We start from the raw sequence: 23,290 nt of genomic DNA, 5'->3' as shown, positions 1-23,290 counted from the left end.
TCCATGGGTGCTCCGGGGCTGGAGCACTGATGGGGAAAAATTAGTGGGTGCTCTGCACCCACTGGCAGCCAAGCTCCCCTCACCCCACCCCCCAACCCCTCTACATCCGCCCCCTACCCTGAGTGCTCCGCCTACCTCCCAGCGCTTCCTGCCCGGCCACTGTCAAACAGCTGTTTGGCAATGTTAGCACACTCTGGGGAGGGAGGGGGAGGAGCATGACTGTGGTACACTCAGGGGAGGAGGCGAGGTTGGGGCGGGGATTTGGGGAAGGAGTTGGAATAGGGGCATGGAGGGGGCGGGTTGGGGCGGAGACTTTGGGGAAGGGGAGAGAAGACATAGGGTGGAGCCTCATGGAAGGGGTGGAGTTGGGGGCGAGGCTGGGAGTAGAGCGGGGATCGAGCAATCACGGGAAAGGCACCTGTGGGTTTGGCTGGAACCAATATGTGCATAGCATGCTTGACAGCAGTGATGATGGAGGCAAAATTTTATGGGCTTGGAAATTCTTTGGGGCATGAACTGTGTCAGGGGTTTTGAAAAACATAATTTTCTTCTGTTTGGGTTTAAAAAAAAAAGAGAGAAATTGCTCCAGTGAATTCTATCACTGTTCTATTTTAGAACTTTAGTGTCACTCTGAAGTAGTGACATGAACATAGCCTATATTTTTTAAAATTTTACACTACAAACATTAAGTTCTAATTCTAGGCCTTGTCTATGCACAAGCTTTCACCGTTCAAGTTTGTATGTGGCTACTCCTACTTTGATTTAGCTTAATCCAGTTTTTACAGGAATAGTAGATAAGGGACGTTAAGCTATGCGCCTTTTTGAGGCAGAAATCATCTTATCGGAAACTTCAGATTGGGTTGAATATAAAATTACCCTGTCTCTTAAATTAGAGAAGATGATTTCTTCAAGTAGTAATTGTTATGGAACAATATGCTGTGCCTGTGTGTGCACAGAGCATGTGTTTGTCTCTAATTGTTCATTTTCATGCAAGCAGATGTTTACCAGAACTGTTTTCACTTAATTTGTGCACATTTGAATATGTGCCTTTTCCTTTTGTGAGTCTCTTTATACATTAATATGTTAATTTTAGTATATCTATTGGGTGTTTTTGTGTTCGTAAAAGCTTTTAAGGAAGCAAATGGTTTCTACTGAATAGCTACAATTATACCAGCCTCTTGATGATTATTGTAATAAGCTAGTGAAGTTGCTTACATGATGGGAATATATTAAAGGTATTGTAGTATGTTTTGCATTATGTATATTTTGAGATTCCCAGCTATGCTGAACTGTTTTTTGCAACAAGAACTGATGAATTGTACAGTAATAATTTTTTTTAGCGCTCTTTAAACAAAAATTAGACGATGTGGTTTTAAACAACTACATTGTAGGGGTAAATCATCTTTGTGCCTTTATAACTTCAAGGTTTAATTTTTAAGATGGAAATTTGAAAGGTGCTTGTCCAAAACTTTGACTCTTTTTGTGGCTTTAACTTACAACAAACTAAAAAACCCACTGTACTTGGGAAAATTGTTTCCTGTTAAAAAGCAGCTACTGCATGCAGATTAACTATTTCTCATACAAAATAAGATTTTTAATATAAGGGGCTGGAGATACTGATTAAACCTTCAAGTGCAGATTGGCCAAAGAGCAGAAGGGCTTTCTCTTAGTTCTTAATCTTGTGTACTGCTAATGTTAGAAAATTTGGAGCCGTTACAGTTCCAGGGGGAGATCTGGGAGAAGTGCAGTCCCATTTGGACCACTTGAATTACAGCATTTTATATGCATCTTTGTGGAGAAGCTGTAATCTGTGAATTGTTTTTTGGTGGTCTTAAAAATCACTGAACAGGAAAAAGTTGAACAGTGATGTAGGTTGGTGTGCATGTTTTTTCTTCTTTAAAAATATCATTCAGAACTTTCATGGTATATTGCCTATCAGGTGCCAAGGCTAACAACGCCACAATAAGAGTAACAAATCAATGAAAAGTCACTAGAATTCTTTACAAATATAGTTTGTGTGGAAACAAACACTGCCCAAGAGAACCATCCTTAATCATGAAATATTTTAGGAGCCCGTGGGAAGAACTGAAGATGGGAGCAGTGCATGTGATTTTTCTCACAAAATCCAGAAGGAAGGAAAAGCCTGGAAGTGGGTACAAAAGAATGCCTGTATGGCAGGTATAGAGAAAAAGGGTTGCAATTCTTTAAGCATTGGAATGTCAGCTTTGATGAAAGCCTATTTGGATTGGATGGCCTCCACTTAACTAAGAGGGGTACTGACCTGAATTGCAGAGTCTTTAGGCAAGCTTTAAAACTTGTTTATGGAAGGTTAAGGATTTCTTGCTTAACCCAAATGATCTGTTACAGACTTTTGACATACAAATTAAGGTGAGGATGAAGTTCCTAAATAAAAGATGGAAAGATTTAGAAAATAATAAAAGCTTTAGAAAGATAAGCTGGATGGTCTAATAGGCCATTTCCTACTGTAACTTCTTTGATTAGATGAAGAAGACTAAATGTGTCAGCATGTCTAATGCTAGAAATGCAGGATATAACAAACTAGAAGTGATACTAAATAGACAAAGACCTACTGGGTGTGTATAACTGAGTAGTGCAGAAGAGGTGGAAAACGTACTTAAAAGCAAGATACAATTTGATAGCTAAGAACTGGATAATAATAATCTCATCTGGCCTTGGTATCTATGAATCTGTGAATGTGGTGGTATATGTCTTGAGTTAGAATACAAGGAATACAAGTTAGATATGACAGTGGGCATCTGCTACACACCCTCAGGACTGAACGAGAGTATGAACAAAAAAATGCTTGGACCTACTGTCAAGGTGAACTGCAAATCACAAGATATTTTAATTGTTAAGTTTGAGAATGTGTAGGTTATTGGAAGGCTTCAAACTGTTGACCTGAATTCTGCAAAATACAGAATTTGTTTATTCTATCCTGTCAATTAACATGCTGAAAGTATAATTTCTGACACAAAAAAGATTACTGTTTATCTAGATGCTAATGCAAGCAATGGTAATATTCTTCTTGTTTCCATGAAGATTAAATCTTGCCACACAAAGCTGAGTTTTACTACTGAGTCCAGGCAAAACTGTTTAGCTAAGATATTTTAGACAACTCTATCACACAAACAGTGGCTTTGGAACAGTTTTTCTAGTGGGGGTTCTGAAAGCCATTGAACAAAACTGTAAACCCTGTAAATGATGGAAACCACTTCAAGCCGAGGGGGGGTGCCTCGCCCCTAGTTCCAGCACCCATGCACACAAGTTGCCCTCATAAAAAGGCTACTCCATTTTTCTGATCCTCCTTTACATGAAACCTCCTTTACATTTCTATCTTCTATAAGGATAGAAATGTCCAATATGTTGGTTTTTTTTCCTGAACTTCCCTAATTTCTTTTAATTTACCTAAATGCAGAATACGGAATTATGGACAGAAGATTCCAAGTTGTTACTAATTCTTTTGCTTCTGGGTTCGTGTTATAGCCAGAATGTTTCTGTCTCATAACATTTGTATGTGTTTTTAATAGAACTTTATTGGTGTCTACTGTACATTAGCCTTTGAAATAAAATGGAACATTTTCATTATTGATGAGGAATTGTATCCATTCTGATAGACTAGCTGAGAGTAACTAGACACTTGAATCATTAAATTAGTGGGTGATAGCTTTCCAGGTACTGCTGCTATCTCTTTGAGCGGCGATTATTTATTCATCATAGCATGTTGTTCCTTCAACTGAGAAAAGACAAGTACTTTTTCCAGAGGAAACAATGCCAAAATATAGTTTTGTTTTAGATTTCTGAAACTGACAGAAGTTTGAGAATGAGCTATTGCTCCCATTTCTTTAATTGGTGCAAAAACTTATCCAAGTGGTTACATAACATTCCAGTTAGATTGGGTTCTTTTTCTAGTGTCTGATTACACCTTTTATAACATTATCTTATTCTCCAGTACAAGTTGCATATATTACAGCCGCCCAATCACATTGCTCATGCTAATGATCAAAGAAGGTGTTGTCCTGGTGCACTCACCTTGTTTTTTGAACAAGGTTAACTGCTTGCAGCTTTTTCAAAAAGTGCTTACTCGAAAACATCTTTTATTGAACTCCCAGAGTATGAATAAGTTTCAGCGCACACTTTCTTTTGCTTCAGGGACAACGATCAGTTGGTTGGAACCAAAGATATCTTTGTCAAACCATTTCAGAAATGGAGCAGCTCAAAATTTTTCATCAGAGCCAAACAAGCCAGCATCTGTCATAGAGGAGCAGTCTGTGCCAGAGCCCTGCCATCTAACAAGGGTAAGGTAATGTGACAGCCCAAGTTCTATGAGGAATGTTTTTGCTTGCAGGATTATCTGCAGATATTTAGCAATATTTTTATACAGTGAAGGTTCCCCCCCGTACAGACATTTGAGTAGAAAAAGGAGGACCACTTCTGAATTAAATGTTTTGTTGGTTTGTAGACAAGTCTGTCTTTTTCTAGTAAACAGCTGCAGGGTGAAATATGAATGAAATGTGTTAAGAGGTATGGGGAAGGCGCAAATTAAAGCATCAGTTTAAAATATTTAAATGTACACATTATTCCAGTTAGTGTCATTTTAATATTAGAAATCAGTGTGCAGTGAATAAATTGGATTTTTCCAAGTATTTACAGTATAAACTACTTTTGAAAATTGCTCAGCAGAGGGTAGATGAGCGAAATTAGTTGTTAGAAAAATGTAATATCATCTAGGAAAATAAGTTATAAAATACTTCTATTTCAATCTTTATATTGAAAAAACTAATCACTTCAGAGCAGTTAAAAAGATGTTGAATTCTGTTGTGTTTTCAGTACTCTAAATTATCAATTATTTTGAAGTGCAAAAACATTCTTGTAAAATACAAGAATAATGAAGATTGTGAAACAGGTTTTTAAGTTGCGGTTGTAGGCAACTTGGTTTCTGAGAATTGTGTGTTTTTGACACTAAACAACTCTTTGGGAAAGATTATATGTTTAGGGTAATTATTATTCTATATGCATGTAACAATATCGACTCACTTTTCTGTTTTATAATATCTTTCAGTAGAGTTTGTATAAGAAACCTAAAAATATAGACTAGGTTGAAATTAAGTATTTAAAACTCAGGGTTGTGAGCTCAATCCTTGAGGGCCATTTAGGGATCTGGGGCAAAAATTTGGGATTGGCCCTGCTTTGAGCAGGGGGTTGGACTAGATGACCTTCTGAGGTCCCTTCCAACTCTGATATTCTATGATTCTATTCACGTAGACTTTTTTTCTTTCCGTAATACAGACAGATAGCAACCCCTATAGGCCAAGAAGCAGAATTACCCTTAAGATGAATAACTCCTTACCTTTACAAAGTTCATTCTAGGTTCATTTGTCTCACCAAAGGATTTAAACATAGGGCAAGTATGTAAGACGTGTTTTGATTACTACATTGTCTGTGATTGGAATATAATTACCCTCAGTGACTTAGATTTATAGGATAATAGAAACATAGGGCTGGAAGTGACCTCAAAGATGTCATCAACTCCAGCCCCCTGCTCTGAGGCAGGACTAAGTAAACCTATACCCTTGGCAGGTGTGTGTTCAACCTGTTCTTAAAAACCTCTGCACTGTCTTTCATTTGTGAGTACAACATGGTGTAGCATCAGCAGAAGGAGAAGTGGAACACTTGTGGTAATATAGTGGTCTCGTTTTCTGTGGAAGCTCATTTGAGACCAATCCCAGTCTGAGAGATTTCTCTGTTTGGTTTTTTTACAGTTGCTTCTCCTGCCCCATGAGGCACAGGCTAAGCTTTACCTTTTTAGTCCATTAGGTCTTTGAAATGACACTTGTAACTGTGGATTTCTCACACTAGGAACCTGAAGAAATAAATCCAGATGAGGAGCTGGAGGATACATGTGTTAACAAAGAGGATGACCTTGGAGCAGTGGAAGAACAGCGCAGTGTTATCTTACATCTCCTATCTCAGCTGAAACTTGGCATGGATTTAACAAGAGTAAGTAACCAAGGTGTGAAAGCTGGCTGTAGTGGAAGTGAAGTGACACTTAACCTTTGTCCATCCAAATGCCATATGGCAATTTGCTAGAAACTTGTGGAAACGCACCTATTTTGTGTAAAATGGAATAGATAGTAGCTATTTCTGTAGAGTTTCAGCCTGTAGAGACTTCAGGTCCCAACTTCAGCCTGATCTGCAGGACTTGAAACATGTATTTGGTGTCTACTAGCCACTTAGAGAGAGAGAGATAAAATATAGCTTACTGTACCACCCTAAAGTCACCTCCCTACAGTTTAAAGTAACAGCTGTATGCTGTAACTGTGTGTGTGTAAAGAGAGAGATGAAATTTTCTCTCTTCATCCCCTTTCTCTCCTTCTTGCAGCTCTTTCTCTCCCTACTTTCTTTACTTCTCTCCAATATTTTCTCTTCCTCTCCCTCCACTTTTGACACATCTGCATACCACTCTCTCACATCCCCTCATCTCCACACCCTAACACAAAGGGGTTGGAGGTTTCACCAGATTCTTAGTAACTAGAGGGCTCAAGATGAAGACAGAAGGAGTCATCCAGGGGCAACCTTGCCCCCAACTGCTGGGAGAGAGGAAGGGGCTGACTCTAGAACCAGCTTTGTGTGTTTCAGAGTAACAGCCTGTTAGTCTGTATTCGCAAAAAGAAAAGGAGTACTTGTGGCACCTTAGAGACTAACCAATTTATTTGAGCATAAGCTTTGTGTGTGTATCTTCTTTAGCAGTCTCTGGCTAGCAAGTTTTATAAATGAGTTCCCTTTTTCTCCAATCCTCATCTGGCTGTTAGAATGGAGAATGAATGTTCTTTCATTCAGTTCCCAGCCCCAGAGCATCCTGGCATTCGCAAGCAATGGAGTTCTGCTACTCTTTCATTCTCTGTTTTCTGTTTGCTGCTGGGAAGTAAGAGGTCTCTGCTATCTTGACCTCCCACTCACAGCTTTCCTGCTGCTCAGAACTTTATCTAAAGGTAGCAGAAAGAAATTGGCGGCTACTTGTCAGTTTCACTGCTTTCCTGGAGGATCCCAGTAGCAGCAGTGAAGACTTGACAAAACCTAATTAGTTGTCCCTCTGCATGGCTTGGGGAAGCATGGTATGGAAGCAGAGACACTGGAACTGTGTTTTGCAGATCTGGGATGATTAGGCTGCCACTGATGTATTCTTAGTTTATACATGGAAGATGGGGAGATTTTCTTTGCAACTAGACTAGAAACTTTTTTAAAATTAAAGGTTAGACTCTGCAAAGTTGAGGATATTTGGCCAGAAAAGCTTTCTCCTCACCATACGAGATTGGGTTTTTCAAGTTTCTCTGATCTGAGTGGTGGTCTGCTTGGTGGAGCTTGCATTCCTGCATTAAAAATGAAGGTACCCATAGGCCACATTTTTACTATCCCTGCTCAATCAGGGTTCAGTTTAGTTCTCCCATAACTTGGTCCTTACTGCCATTGATAATAAGGTAGTTAAGTTCAGGTTTGTTTTTATTCTTCCCCTTTTCCTCATAACAAATTGTCAGTCATGTTTTCCCTTTCTTTATGGCTGTTTCCCATTTTTGAGTAAGTTCTGTTAGGTTTTGGTGTTTACTCCACCATAAGTTTTTTGCGTTGCTTTTTGTGTTAAGTCTTTCATTAAAAATAAGTTTAAAACTTTCTTTTTCATGTCATTCCCATTATCCTGAGAACATTTTGCTTATTGGTGCCAGTATGGACTTTGCATCTCTGTTAAAAGTATTGTATCCCTATTTCCCATTCCTTTTGTATTGTGATTACTTCAAGAATTTGTTCATAAATATATAGTCTACTTACTTTTAAGTTGTTATAGTTTTTTGTCTTTATTTCAGGTGGTTCTTCCAACTTTTATTTTAGAGAAACGTTCTTTGCTGGAGATGTATGCAGACTTCATGTCTCACCCGGACCTCTTCATTGCAATCACAAATGGAGCAACCCCGGAGGAGAGGATGATCCGCTTTGTTGAATATTATCTCACTTCATTTCATGAAGGTCGCAAAGGAGCAATTGCTAAGAAACCATACAATCCAATCATCGGAGAAACGTTTCACTGCTCTTGGAGGATGGCTAAGGGCGAAGTACCCTCTGACTCAAATAGTAACTCTTCATCCCACTCCCTCTCAGAGCAAGCCACTCTTTCACAAGAGCCAGAGGGCCAAGTGGAGCCAGACTACTATACAGTGAGATTTGTAGCTGAGCAAGTGTCCCATCATCCTCCCGTCTCAGGGTTTTACGCTGAATGTGTAGAGAAGAAGATGTGTGTAAATGCTCATGTCTGGACAAAAAGTAAATTCTTGGGAATGTCAATAGGAGTAACAATGGTTGGTGAAGGTGAGTAATTTATTCACTGCAGAACTGGAAGGTGGTTAAAAATATCAGTTGGATAAATATAAAATTAAGTTCTGTGAACTCCAGTGTCAGAATAACAAACGAATTTTGCTCAGGAGTTTCATCTATAGGATTTTCAAAAGAATTCATTTGTAGGGTTGTTTATAGGGTATTTTAAGGTGGTTTGGTTTTGGTTTTTGTTTTTTTAACAAAATACCCCTGGGTCTCCTCCATTTACCTTGAGAAAGAGACTCTGAGAAACCTTAAAGTCCTGTTGTTAGATGACATATTTGTTTATTACGGAGTACAGAAGATGCCACATGTACCTGGCAGAAACAATCAAAAGATGGTGTAAGATCACAAACCTCCACGGGGCTATAGTATTGCAGAAAAGCAAGACTATGTATCTAGAAACACAACATGAGGTTTTGAAGCAAAAGTACAATTTGTACAATCTAAACTAACTTTTTTATTATGTCTCCAAAGCACAAACCAAATTAGAATGTACAACATAAAATACTTAACATAAATGTTAACTTTTCTGTTGCTGTATCTAAACATATTTTACACTTAGATTCTTTAAATTTTCTTTACATTTAATAATGGGATCCCTTTAATAAGAATGTTGCTCATTATCCCAGGATTCCATTTTCCCTTAATATAACTCACCAATTTGCTGGTTTTGAACTGGAGATGCCATCTCAGCTCTTTTTATCCTTCATGTTTGTGTTGCCCAATTACTCTGACTCACAGATGTTTGAATATAATCTGCACTCCTGATAAAATGAGGATAGGCAAGGAACACGTAAATCAGTGTTTTGAGTCTGAGGAAAGCAACTCCTGGAGCAGAAGTCTCCTTCCAGACAGTTTAACAGAGCATGTGAGCATCTCTGCACTGCTGTTCTTCAAAGATTTGAAGTTTGCCCTAAGGCAGTTTCTTTAAAACTTGATGCCTCTCTCATCTGCCCATGAGGTGAGAGGAGCTGTGCCTAACTCACGTGGGGGGTGTGATCCCTCAGCATTTTGGAGGTGAAAAGCTGCCTTCTTAAGGGTCTCTGTCAGCTACTGAGAAGGCATGGATGGAGCAGAAGACTGTGATGACAGTTAAGGTTTAAGTGGTGAACCTGAAAAAGACAAGGATACAAGAGAAATTGTGAAAATCAAGTGTAAGAAGAAACACAGTGACCTAAGGCTACAGGAGGCATCAGCTGGCATATGCACAGCACAAAATCATTTTCTTCTTCTTCTTTTTTTTTTTTTTTTAAGAGACAGTTATCACTTTAAAATCAATTGTAATGACTATTACATGAACAGCAGTCAGGAGACAGTTGTGTTCATTTATAAGTCAGTAATGAAAAAGGAAGTGACAGGAAGGAGGACAAAGGCTGCTACACCCTTTCAGGAAAGGTGGAATGTACCATCTATTCTTGTGGGAGGGAAGTGAAATGTGAACATCAAACTCCAAATTCTCTGGCTTCGGTAATTCATTGCTCATCTCATGCTTGTAGTATGGTTCCAGAGTGTGACTCTCTCACTATTATAGCAATAGAACTGTTACAAGTGAACAGTTGGTGCTGTATAGGCATAGTAGCAGCTAAGTTTTTAGGATCATGTTTTTGAACCTGTAACATGAGGGGTGTGGGTTTTCAAGGCTAACAGCAAATATACTGGTACCCATGATACCCAGTGTCTGCACTTGTCTGTTGTACAACCTAACTAATGGCACTGTGGGGTTAACAAAATTCTTTTTGTGTCTGGAATCTGTAATTGTGATAGTTTTACTGAGTGTGTTAGATGTTTCCTTCAACAACCACTTGCCTCAGTACTATAAATTGGAAACATTTTGATGACTCTTATTTTTGCATGCAGGACTCTTAAGTCTTTTGGAATATGGAGAGGAATACACATTTTCTCTACCTTGTGCATATGCTCGATCAATTTTAACTGTTCCTTGGGTAGAATTGGGAGGAAAGGTCAATGTTAATTGTGCAAAAACTGGGTATTCTGCAAGCATTACTTTCCATACCAAACCATTCTATGGTGGCAAACTGCACCGGTAAGTACACTCATTTATATTTTAATGAACTCCCTATATTGTATCACTCAAACTCTGTAAATGAATACCTTGCCTCTGTTTTTTGTCACCATCTGTTTGCATGCTGAGTAGCCTTGTGCTAAGAAAACTGTATTCAGTGATGCATTATTTTTTTTTCCTATTCTTGAAACTGTTGAGGGGTTTTGGAGTTATGAGGCATATTGCATGGCCTAGCCACACAAACGTCACAAGCAAAAGACTGTTTCATTGCTAATTAGTCAGTTAAATTCGAGGCTGCGAGTATCTGTGTGTGTGCACCCATGCACCCAGTTCAGGTGATCAGGAGACCGGACTTTTAGGTTTTCATTCTTGGCTCTGCCAATGACTTGTTTGTGACTGGGCAAGCCATTTAACCTTGCTCTGCCTTGTTTTACTGTGTGTGTGAAACATGCATGACTTATCTACCTCAAAAGGATGGTGTGAAGTTTAATGTTTGTAAAGCACATCGTATTTATATTGCACTTTCTGTCTGAGTTATCAAAGTACTATTACTGTTTTGATGAAAGAATCTCCAACTTGCAGTAAAAACCAAATTAAAAACAAAAACCAAAACCCTGCAAGGTTGTTAGCTTGAGAAGGAGAGTGGGGTGCCAATGATAAGTTTTAACTGAAAGCATGTCTCATGACCAGGAATATATAGTACAGAAACATTTACAGACTTCTGTAATATTGAATAAAATATGAATGAAATTTCATTAAATACAGAAAAGGGGTGAATACAATACAAAAGCTATAATCCGTGTAAATATTAATAACACTAAATTATCCCCCAAAAACCCATTGTGGTCATTGCTATTCCATCCCAAAGGCTTTAGTAGACACTGAGGATGTGATGCACTGCATGCTGTGCAGTGTTGGGGGTTGGAGTCTCTCCCCATAGTCTCTATTCTGTTTCCCACACACTTACTCAGGCTTTGTGTGTGATATGGAGGTAAAGGCTGGGAATGAGTTTCACATTAAGACATTTTGGATTCAAGGGAAGAGAGAAGTTAGATGGCTTTGGGGGCCCATTAACACTGATGATATCCCTTTTAAGACATAGTATAGTAAGACATGTGATCTTGAGCACTCCCATACAAAGATGCAGACACTCAAATGATGGAAGAAGGAAACGTATAGAAAGGAGTCCTGTAGTGAAACAGTTTCTGGGCCTTAATATACTCTGTTACCTGACATCACATGTTCATTTTTCAACCATCCACTGAACACAGTGCTTGTTGTTAAAAACCCTTACTTAAATATTTCATATTTTTTCTATGTTTAGTCCAATAGGCCTGAACAATAAAGGCTTTTAAGTGTAATTTGCTTTGACAGTTTATTGCGACTCTGCAATTTGCTGTTGCAGAGAAACAGTTTAGGGAGGCTATCTTAATAAAAGGTAAAAAGCATCTCAAACTTGAAGACCCATGGTGCCAGGGTAGTACCCTGGTGGGCACAGAAATCTGCAGGCAGGAGCATATGTCAGTTAGATAGCATCAAGTGGATTTCTCCCCCTTCTCCTAGGAGCAATTAATGCAGGTAGTTGGGTTTGTAAAACATATTTGTCCCTAAATCCCAAGATTCATATGGAAGATGAAAATCTAATTGTTGACAGGTTTAATGTGTCCTCCAGGGTATTTTGATAATTGAAGTTTACCTGTTCTTTTTGTTTGTCATTTTTAAAATTACTTAAATAGCATATTTGCTTTTTATTCATACCATATGTATTGTGTCTCCAACTTTGTAATCATTTTGTTATGGCATTTTCTTTACCTGTGTGTGTTTTAACAAATTTTGTTATTGTTGTACTTGTTAGTGATTTGGGAGGAATGTTTCTGTGGTATACGGTGGTGATTATGTGGTGTAGTATATTGCTACATAAAATTAGAAACTCTTACATAGAGGGTCTATTTGGTGTCACATTTATCATTGATATAGCCACAGTTGCATGAACATATTTTCAATGAAATTTTGAAATTATGGTATTTGGACTTTACCCAAAGCAATCTCTCTACGAGACCAAGTAGCAGCGTTGTTATAGTGACATGGGCCGCTAGTGAATGTTGCTGTGACAGCAACCGTTATCGATTTTGGTTTGAGTGACCCTTGCTGTAAGACATTGGTTGGCTATCTGTCAGCCCTGTGCCAGATAAGATTGCACTGTACCCAACTGAATTGCTGAGGATAGTAATATTCAACAGAGTAATATGAATGTAATCTAGATGATTAAAAAACCCAGTATCAAGACATATGTGGTGTCTTTGCTGAAACTTGTTCTGCCATAGGTTGCGTGATATTCAGGACTGGGAATGGTTGTGCAGTGCAAGGTAATGTTAATAGAAAGAAATTTAGGTCATAATGATCACTAACAGTGTGCAGAATATCACTCACTTGTGAAGACCCATGATTGAGCTAAAATCCCAGTTTTACCTTTAAGTCAAGCAAAGATACCAATTTGTGATTGACACTGTGATATCTCAAATTGTACAAGCATCCAGTGTCAGTTTAACTGTATTACAGTTTAAATATGAAGCTGATAAACACATGAAATGTGTAAACACACATACTGGCCATCTTAGTCTGTAATTCATTCAGAGTGCACCAGTCTGTTTAGAGATATAATTGAGATAAATGAAAATTTCATAATGTAGTTTCAGCGATGTGTAAAAGTCGCAGAGGATGCAAAAACAGCATAAAATCAATGGACTGGTACTTTACTGCCTAGTCTTCATAGTTGTTTTCAAAAACTGTTTAACCCTCTTTATCGGTACACCGTAGGGAGAGCCATGCTAACTGGTAAAACAAACCTTCACATGGAAATACGATTTTCAAGTTTAATGTTCGTCTGACTCTTGCATTGTGTCCTTCTCAACTACAAGGGTATAGCTAAGATGCATCAATTCTGTTCAGTCTAATATTCCGGTAACTACTCCAAAATTTTTCATATGGGTAAAATTAAACTTATTGTTTGAACATTGGTAAAGACTTGTAAAAATATGCAATATTCCCACAAGTAAAACACAGAGGGCCAGATTCTCTCTTGTGCTGAGATCTGCTTAGTGTGGGAGAGAGGGGTGGGCTTCTAGGCAGCCACTGTCCGCCTTGTGCAGCTCCAGCCACAGTCCCGGTGTAGCTTAGGGCAAACATGGGGATGTTGTTTTAATCTGCGTCAGCTGGCATCAATCACCTGAGAACTGCTGGAGTGCAGTTGTGCTCCAGCTCAGCCCTGGCATGTCACCTACACTTGGGCCAGGAGAGGTGTACGGGCTATACTAACATTGTGCCAGCTGAGAGCTTTCCATCCCACAGGGGAATTCTCATCTAGTCATATATGGCCAGTAGCCAGCCCTTTTCTGCTCCGTAAGTGGCACCTGGCTTCCTTTCCTTGCACCTGGTGGTTCAGAGTACCATATATGTAACTGAAGTTAATGCTACGGTAACTTCACACACGGAGTCCCACAGAATGTAGATGTGGCTGTGGATCAGCGGCAGTCTCACCACTGAACAAACCTCGTTTCCAGTGGGAAAGAGAACCTGGGGAGTAACCATGGTGTAGATCCATTCTGTACAGATAACTGGAGGTACGTAAGGTAGGGGCTGGCATCCCCAGTGAAGCCTTGAACTCCATGCAGCTGAGAGACTGCTTGTCTTGCCTGAATCGCTAGCAAACCCTCACTCCTTCACTCTCTCATAAGGGAGAATGAATCTTCACTGAATGAAAGGGTGGGGAAATTTGGCTATTTGTTGCTAAGTCTGACTGGGTCAATCAAGCTTTCGAGTCTCCCTTTCCAGTGTCACTTCATTGTAAATCCATTGTCATGCGTTCTTTGGGCATGTGTTCTTTTTTTTGTTTTTGTTTTCCACACTCATGCACCCAAGTATGCACTCATGGGAGTGATGATAATACTGTGTGTATATATAGCACCTTCTGTCTGAGGGTCCAAATGTTGTATGAAGCATGAATCCATCTCAGCACCCTGGTTGCTCTTAGTCACCCAGGAAGTCTCTGGCAGAGCCAGGAATGGAACACAGATCTCCAAGTCCGACTCCTTAGTTTTGTATTTATCTTCCCCTCTGTTCTTGCCTCATTGTCTCTTTTAATGCGATACTTGCATTATAAACTTAAAAAATAAAGAGCAAGAGGCCTACAGGGCTAGCAGGTGAAGATAATTGTTCTACAGAGAGAGTTAGCTTGTTAACATAAATATCAAATAAATATTATTTATGTTAAATATCAAGCTTGATATCCAGGAGAAAAATATGAACTGTAGTAATGGTTTACGAGTGTAACCCATATGTCAGTTTCTTTTCAGCTCAGTTCTCCTGTGAAAAGACTTGCAAGTTTTAAGTTAAAGCCAAAAAGCTGAGTTCTGTTGGGTAATATCACAAGAATAATAGAAAAATGACTTTTTCATTATTCCCTCTCCCAGCTTCTCAATGCAAATACATACTTTAAGTAACTGCCTTAAAAACTTAGAATGTGTGAAAGACTAGCTTGCAGTTTCTTCCAAAATGAAATGTCAGAATAGGCCCTAGCAGTCTGTTCTCAGTTGTGGTCTTTTTTTTGTTGTTGTTTTTTGTTTTCCAGAGTCACAGGTGAAGTAAAGCAGAATGCAACAAACACTGTAGCCTGCAGAGTGCAAGGTGAATGGAATAGTGTGCTTGAATTCACCTACAGCAACGGAGAGACCAAGTATGTGGACTTGACAAAACTGTCAGTGACAAGAAAACGAGTACGGCCCCTAGAGAAACAAGGGCCATTTGAGTCTAGGTAAAAATAATAATAATAAAAAAAATTTACATCTGTTCAATTGTTCTATAAAATTTATGGAATTCCTCAACTTACAAACCAGGCTGCCTATGAGAAATCTACAGACTTAAATATCCAAACTGGGTAGTGTGTGGGACCAGTAGAGCCAAAGTGATCTTGAATATTCAGGAATGGATAACACTGCTTAGAGCTAGACATAGTGCAGGCAAGTGCTATTTAAACTGCATATTCAGGGCACAGATGATTACTGTCTTACGAGTACATACAGTGCCTGCTATAGGAAGACCTCCGTCTTAAGCCTTTGGACATTACACAGTACAAATAATATTCCTCTGTGCAGCCCAGCAGTTCTTTACAGGGGCTGTCCTCAGCAGAAACAAAACTTTTGTTTGGCAGTTTTAAGATGCATACAAATGTCCATTTGGGATTAGGCTGAAAATTCCTAGACCTTTTCATTTATGTGCCAATCTAGCATTGCAGTCGAGAGCAGTTTAATATTAGCCTAGAGGACTAAATTACGAGCTCCTTTTTTTCTTGTGCCTCTCAATCCTGTTCTGTTTTACATTAATTTGGCATGCCAGAGAAGAGGTTGGAGTATAACTGTGAAATAATGTCACCTGCTGTACACCAGTTCTGTAAGTCAAGTGACTGCAATCCAGGAAGGCACTGAAAAATGTGAAATCAATTAAAGCTTCTGATTAGGACTCTGTGTCTGTCACGGAGGTCACAGAAGTCATGGATTCCATGACTTTCCGGGACTTCTGCAGTGGCCAGTGCAGCTGACCCCCAGGCTGCCCAATCAGCTGGCTCTGGGGACAGCCAGACTGGCCTCTGCTGGGGCAGCTCTGCAGCCAGCCTCTCGGGTGACCCCACAGCCAGCCACACCGGCTGCTGCTTGGGCAGCACTGGGCAGCTAGCCCTGGGGACCACCTGAGCAGCGGCTGGTGTGGCTGGCCCTGGGACTATCCAAGCAGCCGCTGCTTTGATGACCCCTGCCAACTGGTGCCGTTGGCCCTGCCCCTTTCCCCACCTCTCCCCCCACAGCAGCGGCCCCCCGCTTCCCAAGTCCCCCCACAAGATTTAGTCACGGATATTTATAGTCTATGTCATGGACAGGTCATGGGCCATGAATTTTTGTTTATTGCCTGTGACCTGTCCATGACTTTTTTACTAAAAATACCTGTGACTAAATTGTAGCCTTCCTTCTGATTTGTAGGCGACTGTGGCAACATGTAACAGAGTCTCTGAAGGATGGAGACATCGATAAAGCAACAGAGCATAAGCGAGCCCTTGAGGAACGGCAGAGAAATGAAGAGAGACTTCGTGCTGAAACAGAGGCACCGTGGAGCACAAAATACTTTGTTAAAGAAGTAAGTAACTATTGTGTGTGAAAAATGTATGTATTGTAAATGCACATATGAGCATGTATATTAACGTGCAGGTCGTGAGTCTATAGAGGACATTCTAGGGAATGCTGATAACAGCATGCCATAGGGCCTTGGATCTTATAATACGTTTAATGAAATATCAGTCAATGCATTTCTATACAAGGCTATTCTTATGTTATGATTTTCATTCCACACTGAATGACTCTAAAGCTAAATGGTTGTTGGTAAAGAACTTCTGTGCACGAAACATAAGTGTTAAGGACCTAGTTCCTTGCTCATAAATAATAAAAATGGAAACAGTAGCTTTTGATAAGTTTCTATAAAGGCATAAAAATATACAGTGACTCTATTTCCAGAGCACTAATGTATTTTTCACCCAGAGTAACCAGCACTAGAAAAAGAGTAGTCTTCTATACTAACTTACCAAGTGGTTTAAGAAATCATATGACTTGAATGGGGTCTTTATTACCTCTAACCCTCTCAAGCTGTCCCAAGAACTTGGTTATTAAGCCTCTAACTTGAAAAATCCCTTTAGAGCCCTGAGGGGAGCTCCCTCTTCCTTCCTTCGCCTGCTGGTTCTCTGTCATTCTTAATGTGGGATATACACACACACACACACACACACACACACACACACACACACACACACACACACTTTTCATTTTGCTAGCTGTTGTAAGAACTTATATCCGCAATATCAATCCTAGAACAGCCAGTTGCTGTTCAATCTGAGTCTTCTGTCAAGGTAAAGTACTTGGCCTTTTGCTTCAGAGTTCATCTTTTGGGGAATCTGGATTGCCTTGTAAAACAGCCAGATGGTTTAAGAGCACCCAAACCCCTAGCATGCAGGAGAACATCATCTACTAGCTCACAGCGCTCCCTGGTTTTGCAATTATGACCCCACAACTGCAAGCATTTCTTTGTGTGGCTTAACTTCCTTCAAAAGTAAACAACTTTTACAATTCAGCTGAGACACATGGAAACTGTGATGTGGTTTAAAAATGGACCATGAATACCTGAGCAAAACACAAAGGAAGCTATTGGAGCTGATTGCACCGTGTGCATATAAAACAAAAACATCATTGTGACTACCAGCTCTTCATCAGCTTTTCATTAATGTAGATTTCAGGTTTTAATGCAGCTTGTCCATTCAATGGTTGGAGCATGATCAAGCTGTTATCCTGGTTATCTGTAAAAGGTGCCCCAAAAGACTAGGAATTTCTGGTGTGACCGCTTGAGAGCAGATTTTCTTTCCTATGTGGAAACTAGCAGCTGCTGAGGTAGGCAGCCTGGCCCTCCTCTGTGGAGGGAATAGAGGTGTATATTTCAGCTATGCTGTGGAGCTTCAGATCCATATTGTGACAAATTTGTGTGATCACAAATGCAATAGTACAGTAAAATATGAAAAGCAAAAAATTATCTCCAGTTCAGCAGAAGGTTTAAAATATTTGGAACTAGATATGGTTCTGAACCACAAACTGCAGGGTATTCTAAAGCTAAATCAAAGGGACCACTGCAGAGTATTCCTTTTCACCCAGGATATGTCTACACAGCTGACTCAGGCTAAGGGGCTGTTCAATTGCGATATAGACATTCAGGCTGCAGCCCAATCTCTAAGACCCTGCAAGGTGGGAAAGTCCCCGAGCCTGAATGTCCACACCACAGTTAAAAAGACCCTTTGCTGGAGCCCAAGTCCGATGGCTTGGGGCTGCCGTGGGTGTCTAATTGCATTGTAGACATACCCTCAGTAACAAATCCCCATCTCTCATGGTTCAGAAACTTTGCTTAAGTAGCCTCTTTGATCTCAGAGTGTTATCTAAAAATCTAAATAAACTTTGACTTTTGGTTTCTGAAAACTTTCGCTGATGTGTATTTATTTGTGGCAAAGTGAGCAAAGAGAGAGAATGACTTAACTAGATAAAATTTTAAATTTGGGAGAGAATATCCTTTTGCTTACAAAAATTTTCACCGCACAAGGAAACTGCTACCTTTAACTTGTGAACGCAAGAAGTAAATATTTCGGACTAAGAATGTTTTTTAATCAAGTAGTTTGTTCTAATTGCATCCCTGAGTGACTGTTGACAGGAGAAATGCAGGTTGTGTGGTTTTAAAAAACAACGTTGTTTTCAGATATTTTATTTGAAAGCAGAATTTGAGATACTGGATGGCTCAGAGTAGGGTAAATAAGATCCAGAACCATTTCATCTCCAGATCATCAGTTCAAATGTAGCCCAGTTTGCTTGTGAGCACAAGCCATTTCTCTCTGATGGCTGTTTGCTGAGCCTTTGCAAAATAAGCTGCTGGTCTCAATCCAGACCACAGGGTGCCAGGGTTCCATCCTCATATCTACATCAGTTAGGGCTGACGACTGCTGCTGTTGTTAGTCCCAGCAGAATACTGTACTTGACTGGAATGAGCATGATTTCTTAGGGCTTGTCTACATGGTCAGTTACTGTGTGGCAAGCCAGGGTCTGTAAATCTGCAGTGCATTAACTTTCTGTGTGCTAACTGGCTGTGTGGACACTACTGTCATACCCTGAAAGTTCTGTAGAGCACTTTGGCATACTCTGTTTAAAACAGCCAGATAACAAGGTGCACTAGAGACCTTCTAGTCTAGTGCATGATAATAGGGCTCACACTGTGACTTAGTGTGTGGCAGACTAGTGCACTGTAGATTTACATCCTAGCTTGTCCACACTCAGACATAGCATGTGCCAAGCCCTTAGATATCCTCATCCCTAGAGATGGTCTCTCCAGAGCAGAGACTGTGGGGAAGCTTGCACTGATATTTATGGTATACATAAGCTGTGTACCTCTAGTTTCCAGTGCTGTCAGTTCGACACCTGGCATCACAAAATACTTTTCTATGTGAATTCTTTTATTATAATTCTGTGTAACTTTTTTTTCCCCCTCCCATTTCAATTGCAGGGAGATGGCTGGGTGTATTATAATCCCCTTTGGAAAACAGTCCCCACCATACAGACTCAGCAAGTGGACACTAACTAGATAAGACTCTTCAGGATGAGTTTCTCTGTTTATCTAATCTCTGTCACTCTCAAAACACAGTAAATAACACTGTGTCCCCTGTTTTTATAATTGCACAAATTCAAATGAGCGTAAAGGAATACAATACTAGGGCACTTTAAAGGTTACACATAATCAAAGGTGTAGAGACCACCTTGCCAGGTATGTTCACCAACTTGTTTTTGTATGATCCAAACGATTTTATCTAAATTATGTAATCTTTTAAGCAGGTCCTACTGCAAGCTGCTTAAGATATAAACCATTTGACTTCCTGAGCAGCAGAAGTCAGATGAAATGTTGTTGCTTCAATGGCTTTACCTTTGGAGTGACACGTGAACCTTTTCTGAGAATCTGTGCACTGAGCTCTGTTCAATAACACTGAAATACTCAGTACCCATGTAAACAAAAAAAAAAAAGTTTTGTTGCTTGTATATCCGACGATTAACCTCCTGACAGAAACCTGGAGGAGGTTTCAGAAGCTGCACCTGGAATCAGTGTTAAGAATCATCTGGATTTGACAAGACTTTTTTCCTTCAGAAGGAATATGTGCATGCCCTGGAGGGATGTGGAAGCTAAGTAGAGACTACCCTTTTTTTTTAAGGATTTATAAAATTGATTGGAATTGTAACCATGGAGACATTTTTTCCTCTGAAACATTTTAGTATACTTGAAAGAATTGAATTGGAAGAATAATTCAGAACACTTTTCAGCTCCTAATTTTATTAAATCTCACTTTCTGAGTGACTGTTTAGGATTTGCTCACATTGCAAATGTAAGGAAGTTTAGGCCCCCCCCCCTCCGAAGGACTAAGGCTTTCAAACTGAACAGCAACCATAAAACCACGGTTGTATTAATTTCTTCATCTCCGTGCATGGGATCATCTTGGAGGTGAAGTGCCAGTGTTACATGCTGTCCATTGGATTGGTTTGATTTTTCTCCTTTGTATATTTGTTCAGAACAACAGAAAACAGCAGTTAAATGTGACCATTGAACACAGGGACTGTGGTTTGGTTTTTTCATAGTACATAAAAAGGCTTATTTTGCTGGAGACTGTGTTTTAATGTACATACAATCAGATATCAGGAAAATGTATTCAGGTACAAACATCCTTCCTTCATTTTTTATAGTGTAAGTATTTTATTGAAGTCTAAGAATTGCTGGCAATTATGAGTAGTACTGATTGTCTTTCATTATTGTTACTACAAGCTACCTTAATTTTCCAAGAGTGGTGCCTTACTCTGTTTTTTCTTCTGATGTAGTCTTCCAATCAGTGTATATAACATTATCTGCCACTCACCAGCCGTTGTAAATGGCTTGACCTGTTCCATCATCGTGAGAACTCGTAACAGTGTGATCTGGTAAGATGTTTTCCATTGAAGACATGAGAATGTAAGAAGGCATCAAAGAAAATTTAAATAACCATGTTAACATTCAACAAAAAACTGTAAATTGTGCGCAAAAAAAAAAGTAAAAAAAAGTTTGGGTTTATGCACAACTACTTTGATTCCCTTGTACATTTTGCTCTGAATATAAGTCATAAAGAGTCCATGTGTGAGGAAAAATGGGGGGGGGAAATAAAACTACAAAATGATTAGCTTGTTTTGTCTGTTTTCCCAGAGTCCTGGTGATTAGGATGAATATTGTGCGTACATCATTCTTTCATGTATGTCTAGCCATATTTCCACGGCCTCCCCAAGCCGTAGTATCTGACCACCCGTACCTGTCAGAATAACTTCCTTCTGAAGAAGCGTGTGCAGTTTAGGCCCTGTGTAAACTATATGCTTCTAACTTTGTATAGAATACCCTCTATTTTTCCTTACAAATTTTGAAATAAATTGTTTAGAATGTCTTAAATTCAGAGGAGTAATGTTAAAAACTGAAACTACTGGCTTAGTTCCCTGTAGTGCCCTTGTGTTTGAAAAATAAATCTTAATTTATTTTAAAGGCAATGTTGCTATAATTTTGACTAATCGTTATTATAAAAACATACTTTATACTAGCCAAAATATTAAGATGTAAAGAAAACAGAATATCTGTTGGTTTTAATGCTTTTTTAATGGTTCACTCAGGATTTTCGATTGACAGGCTGTGCTTATTGTCAGTGTACACTCTTACTGCTCCATCTATGAATGTGTCTTAAAGGAATATAGAGAGAGCATATTAATAACAGGCTTAATGACATGGTAATGGTGTACAAGGGCCTGTTTGTTAAATCCACAGAAGCAAAGAAATCAGAGTGAATGCAGAAACTTTATCCTTTACCCACTGTATTGTCCCCAGCTATTTCAGAGGTCTAGCTTTTATGCACATGCTAATAGCATTACACTGCTAACTCTGTCACTGCCAGTGCTCAGTTAGGGCAATCCAGGGCCCTTGGGATGGTGGTGGCAGGGGCTATCTATGAAAAATCCATCTGAAATGTGGGGTCTCCCCCCTCCTTGGCTGCCTACTCCCTTCTTTGGCTGGGTTGGGAACTGTCCAGGAGAAGGAGGGAGGCTTCAGCCCCTAGTAGAGAAGTAAGTGGCAAGGGATAATGGTACCGAGGGGTCTGCTGTGGTGGAAGGAAATGTACAGAGTTCTCTGCTGGCTTTGTGGCGCCCTGAGGTTTCCTTGCTCGTATACCACACCCAGCCCGGAAGGTGAGAAGGGTGACCTTCAAGACCAGTAGTGGCAGACACCCCCACCACTATCCTGTGACTTATCACAGCGGGGCACCTTCTGATGCCACCTTCCCCAGCATTTGGCTGCTGTCTGGGGACATCCCACCAGAAGGCACTGGAGAGGACCCCGCCCCTGACTCAACCCAGCACTCCAGAGGGTTCTCTGTTGAGGTGGTGCTGTCCCATCCTGGGTGTGGCCATTCACCCTCCAGCCATGTGCCGAAGAGTGGCAGCAGTTCATAGGCTATTAACCAGGTCCCATGGACGGAGCAGGAACCCCACTGTGGAGAGTGGGGGTTCCTGCCTGGCTCTGGAGCATGAGTGTGCATGCTTCTTTTATACGTCAGGATCCATGCTGCAAGTGGTGGTGATTTTCCCTTTGAGATCATCATGTAACCCAGGACACCAAGGTGTGGACATAGACTAGGTCAAGCAGTTCTTCTGGTTCTGGGGTCTAGACCTGCTGTTGCAGGCAGGGGAAATCAGTAAAATAAACTGAGCCTTCCTCATAATTTGATGCTTAGTTCACGGCTATTAATTAAAAAAAAAACAAAACAGGCTTTGTGACACAGGATTCCTGCAAGGGTCAGTGTGGTAGCACACAGTCCAGGCTTCAAAGCAGCAGCAGCCACAGCAGATCTTAATTTAAATACCTGAGCTGCTATAGCAGACGACCAAGTTCCTCCTTCAAAAGTGTCCTCTGTTAATAAGCACATGCAGTTAAAGCAAGTTACAATCCCCTACTTAAAAATGTGACCTGGAGCCACTTCTGGATACCTGTTTATAAAGGGGGTGAGTTCAGGTGACATTTCAGTCTTAACCTTGATGGCTTTTCTTATTTTCTGGTTTTTAGTCAGATTTCTCCCACTTGGTATGACTGGTTTCACATTAATATCACTGTAGCTAATATCGATAGTGTACCAAATGGAACAACATTGATTGCTAAAGGAATTGTCTTTTTAATATGCGAGGCAAGACTCCTTCAACATGAAGGTGTTGA

The 23,290-nt window shown here is 40.0% G+C and overlaps 1 protein-coding gene across 2 annotated transcripts in view; it reads left to right on the top strand.

Moving 5' to 3' along the window:
* OSBPL11 (oxysterol binding protein like 11) overlaps nucleotides 1-21,556 on the top strand; it is a 70,230-nt gene extending 48,674 nt beyond the window's left edge. For both annotated transcript variants that reach the window (XM_084643414.1, XM_084643413.1), the window contains exons 7-13: nucleotides 4,171-4,316; nucleotides 5,878-6,018; nucleotides 7,878-8,376; nucleotides 10,243-10,429; nucleotides 15,036-15,218; nucleotides 16,435-16,588; nucleotides 19,535-21,556. In XM_084643414.1, coding sequence (XP_084499540.1) covers nucleotides 4,171-4,316; nucleotides 5,878-6,018; nucleotides 7,878-8,376; nucleotides 10,243-10,429; nucleotides 15,036-15,218; nucleotides 16,435-16,588; nucleotides 19,535-19,612 — 1,388 coding nt within the window. In that variant the 3' untranslated portion in view covers nucleotides 19,613-21,556. The remainder of the gene's footprint in view (nucleotides 1-4,170; nucleotides 4,317-5,877; nucleotides 6,019-7,877; nucleotides 8,377-10,242; nucleotides 10,430-15,035; nucleotides 15,219-16,434; nucleotides 16,589-19,534) is intronic.
* The last annotated feature ends 1,734 nt before the right edge of the window (nucleotides 21,557-23,290 follow it).

The sequence above is a fragment of the Lepidochelys olivacea genome (genome assembly GCF_965140295.1).
Source record: "Lepidochelys olivacea isolate rLepOli2 genome assembly, chromosome: 11".
Classification (NCBI taxonomy): Eukaryota; Metazoa; Chordata; order Testudines; family Cheloniidae; genus Lepidochelys; species Lepidochelys olivacea.
Note: the sequence above shows the minus strand (reverse complement) of the source record. Positions and strands in the feature narration are given on the sequence as shown.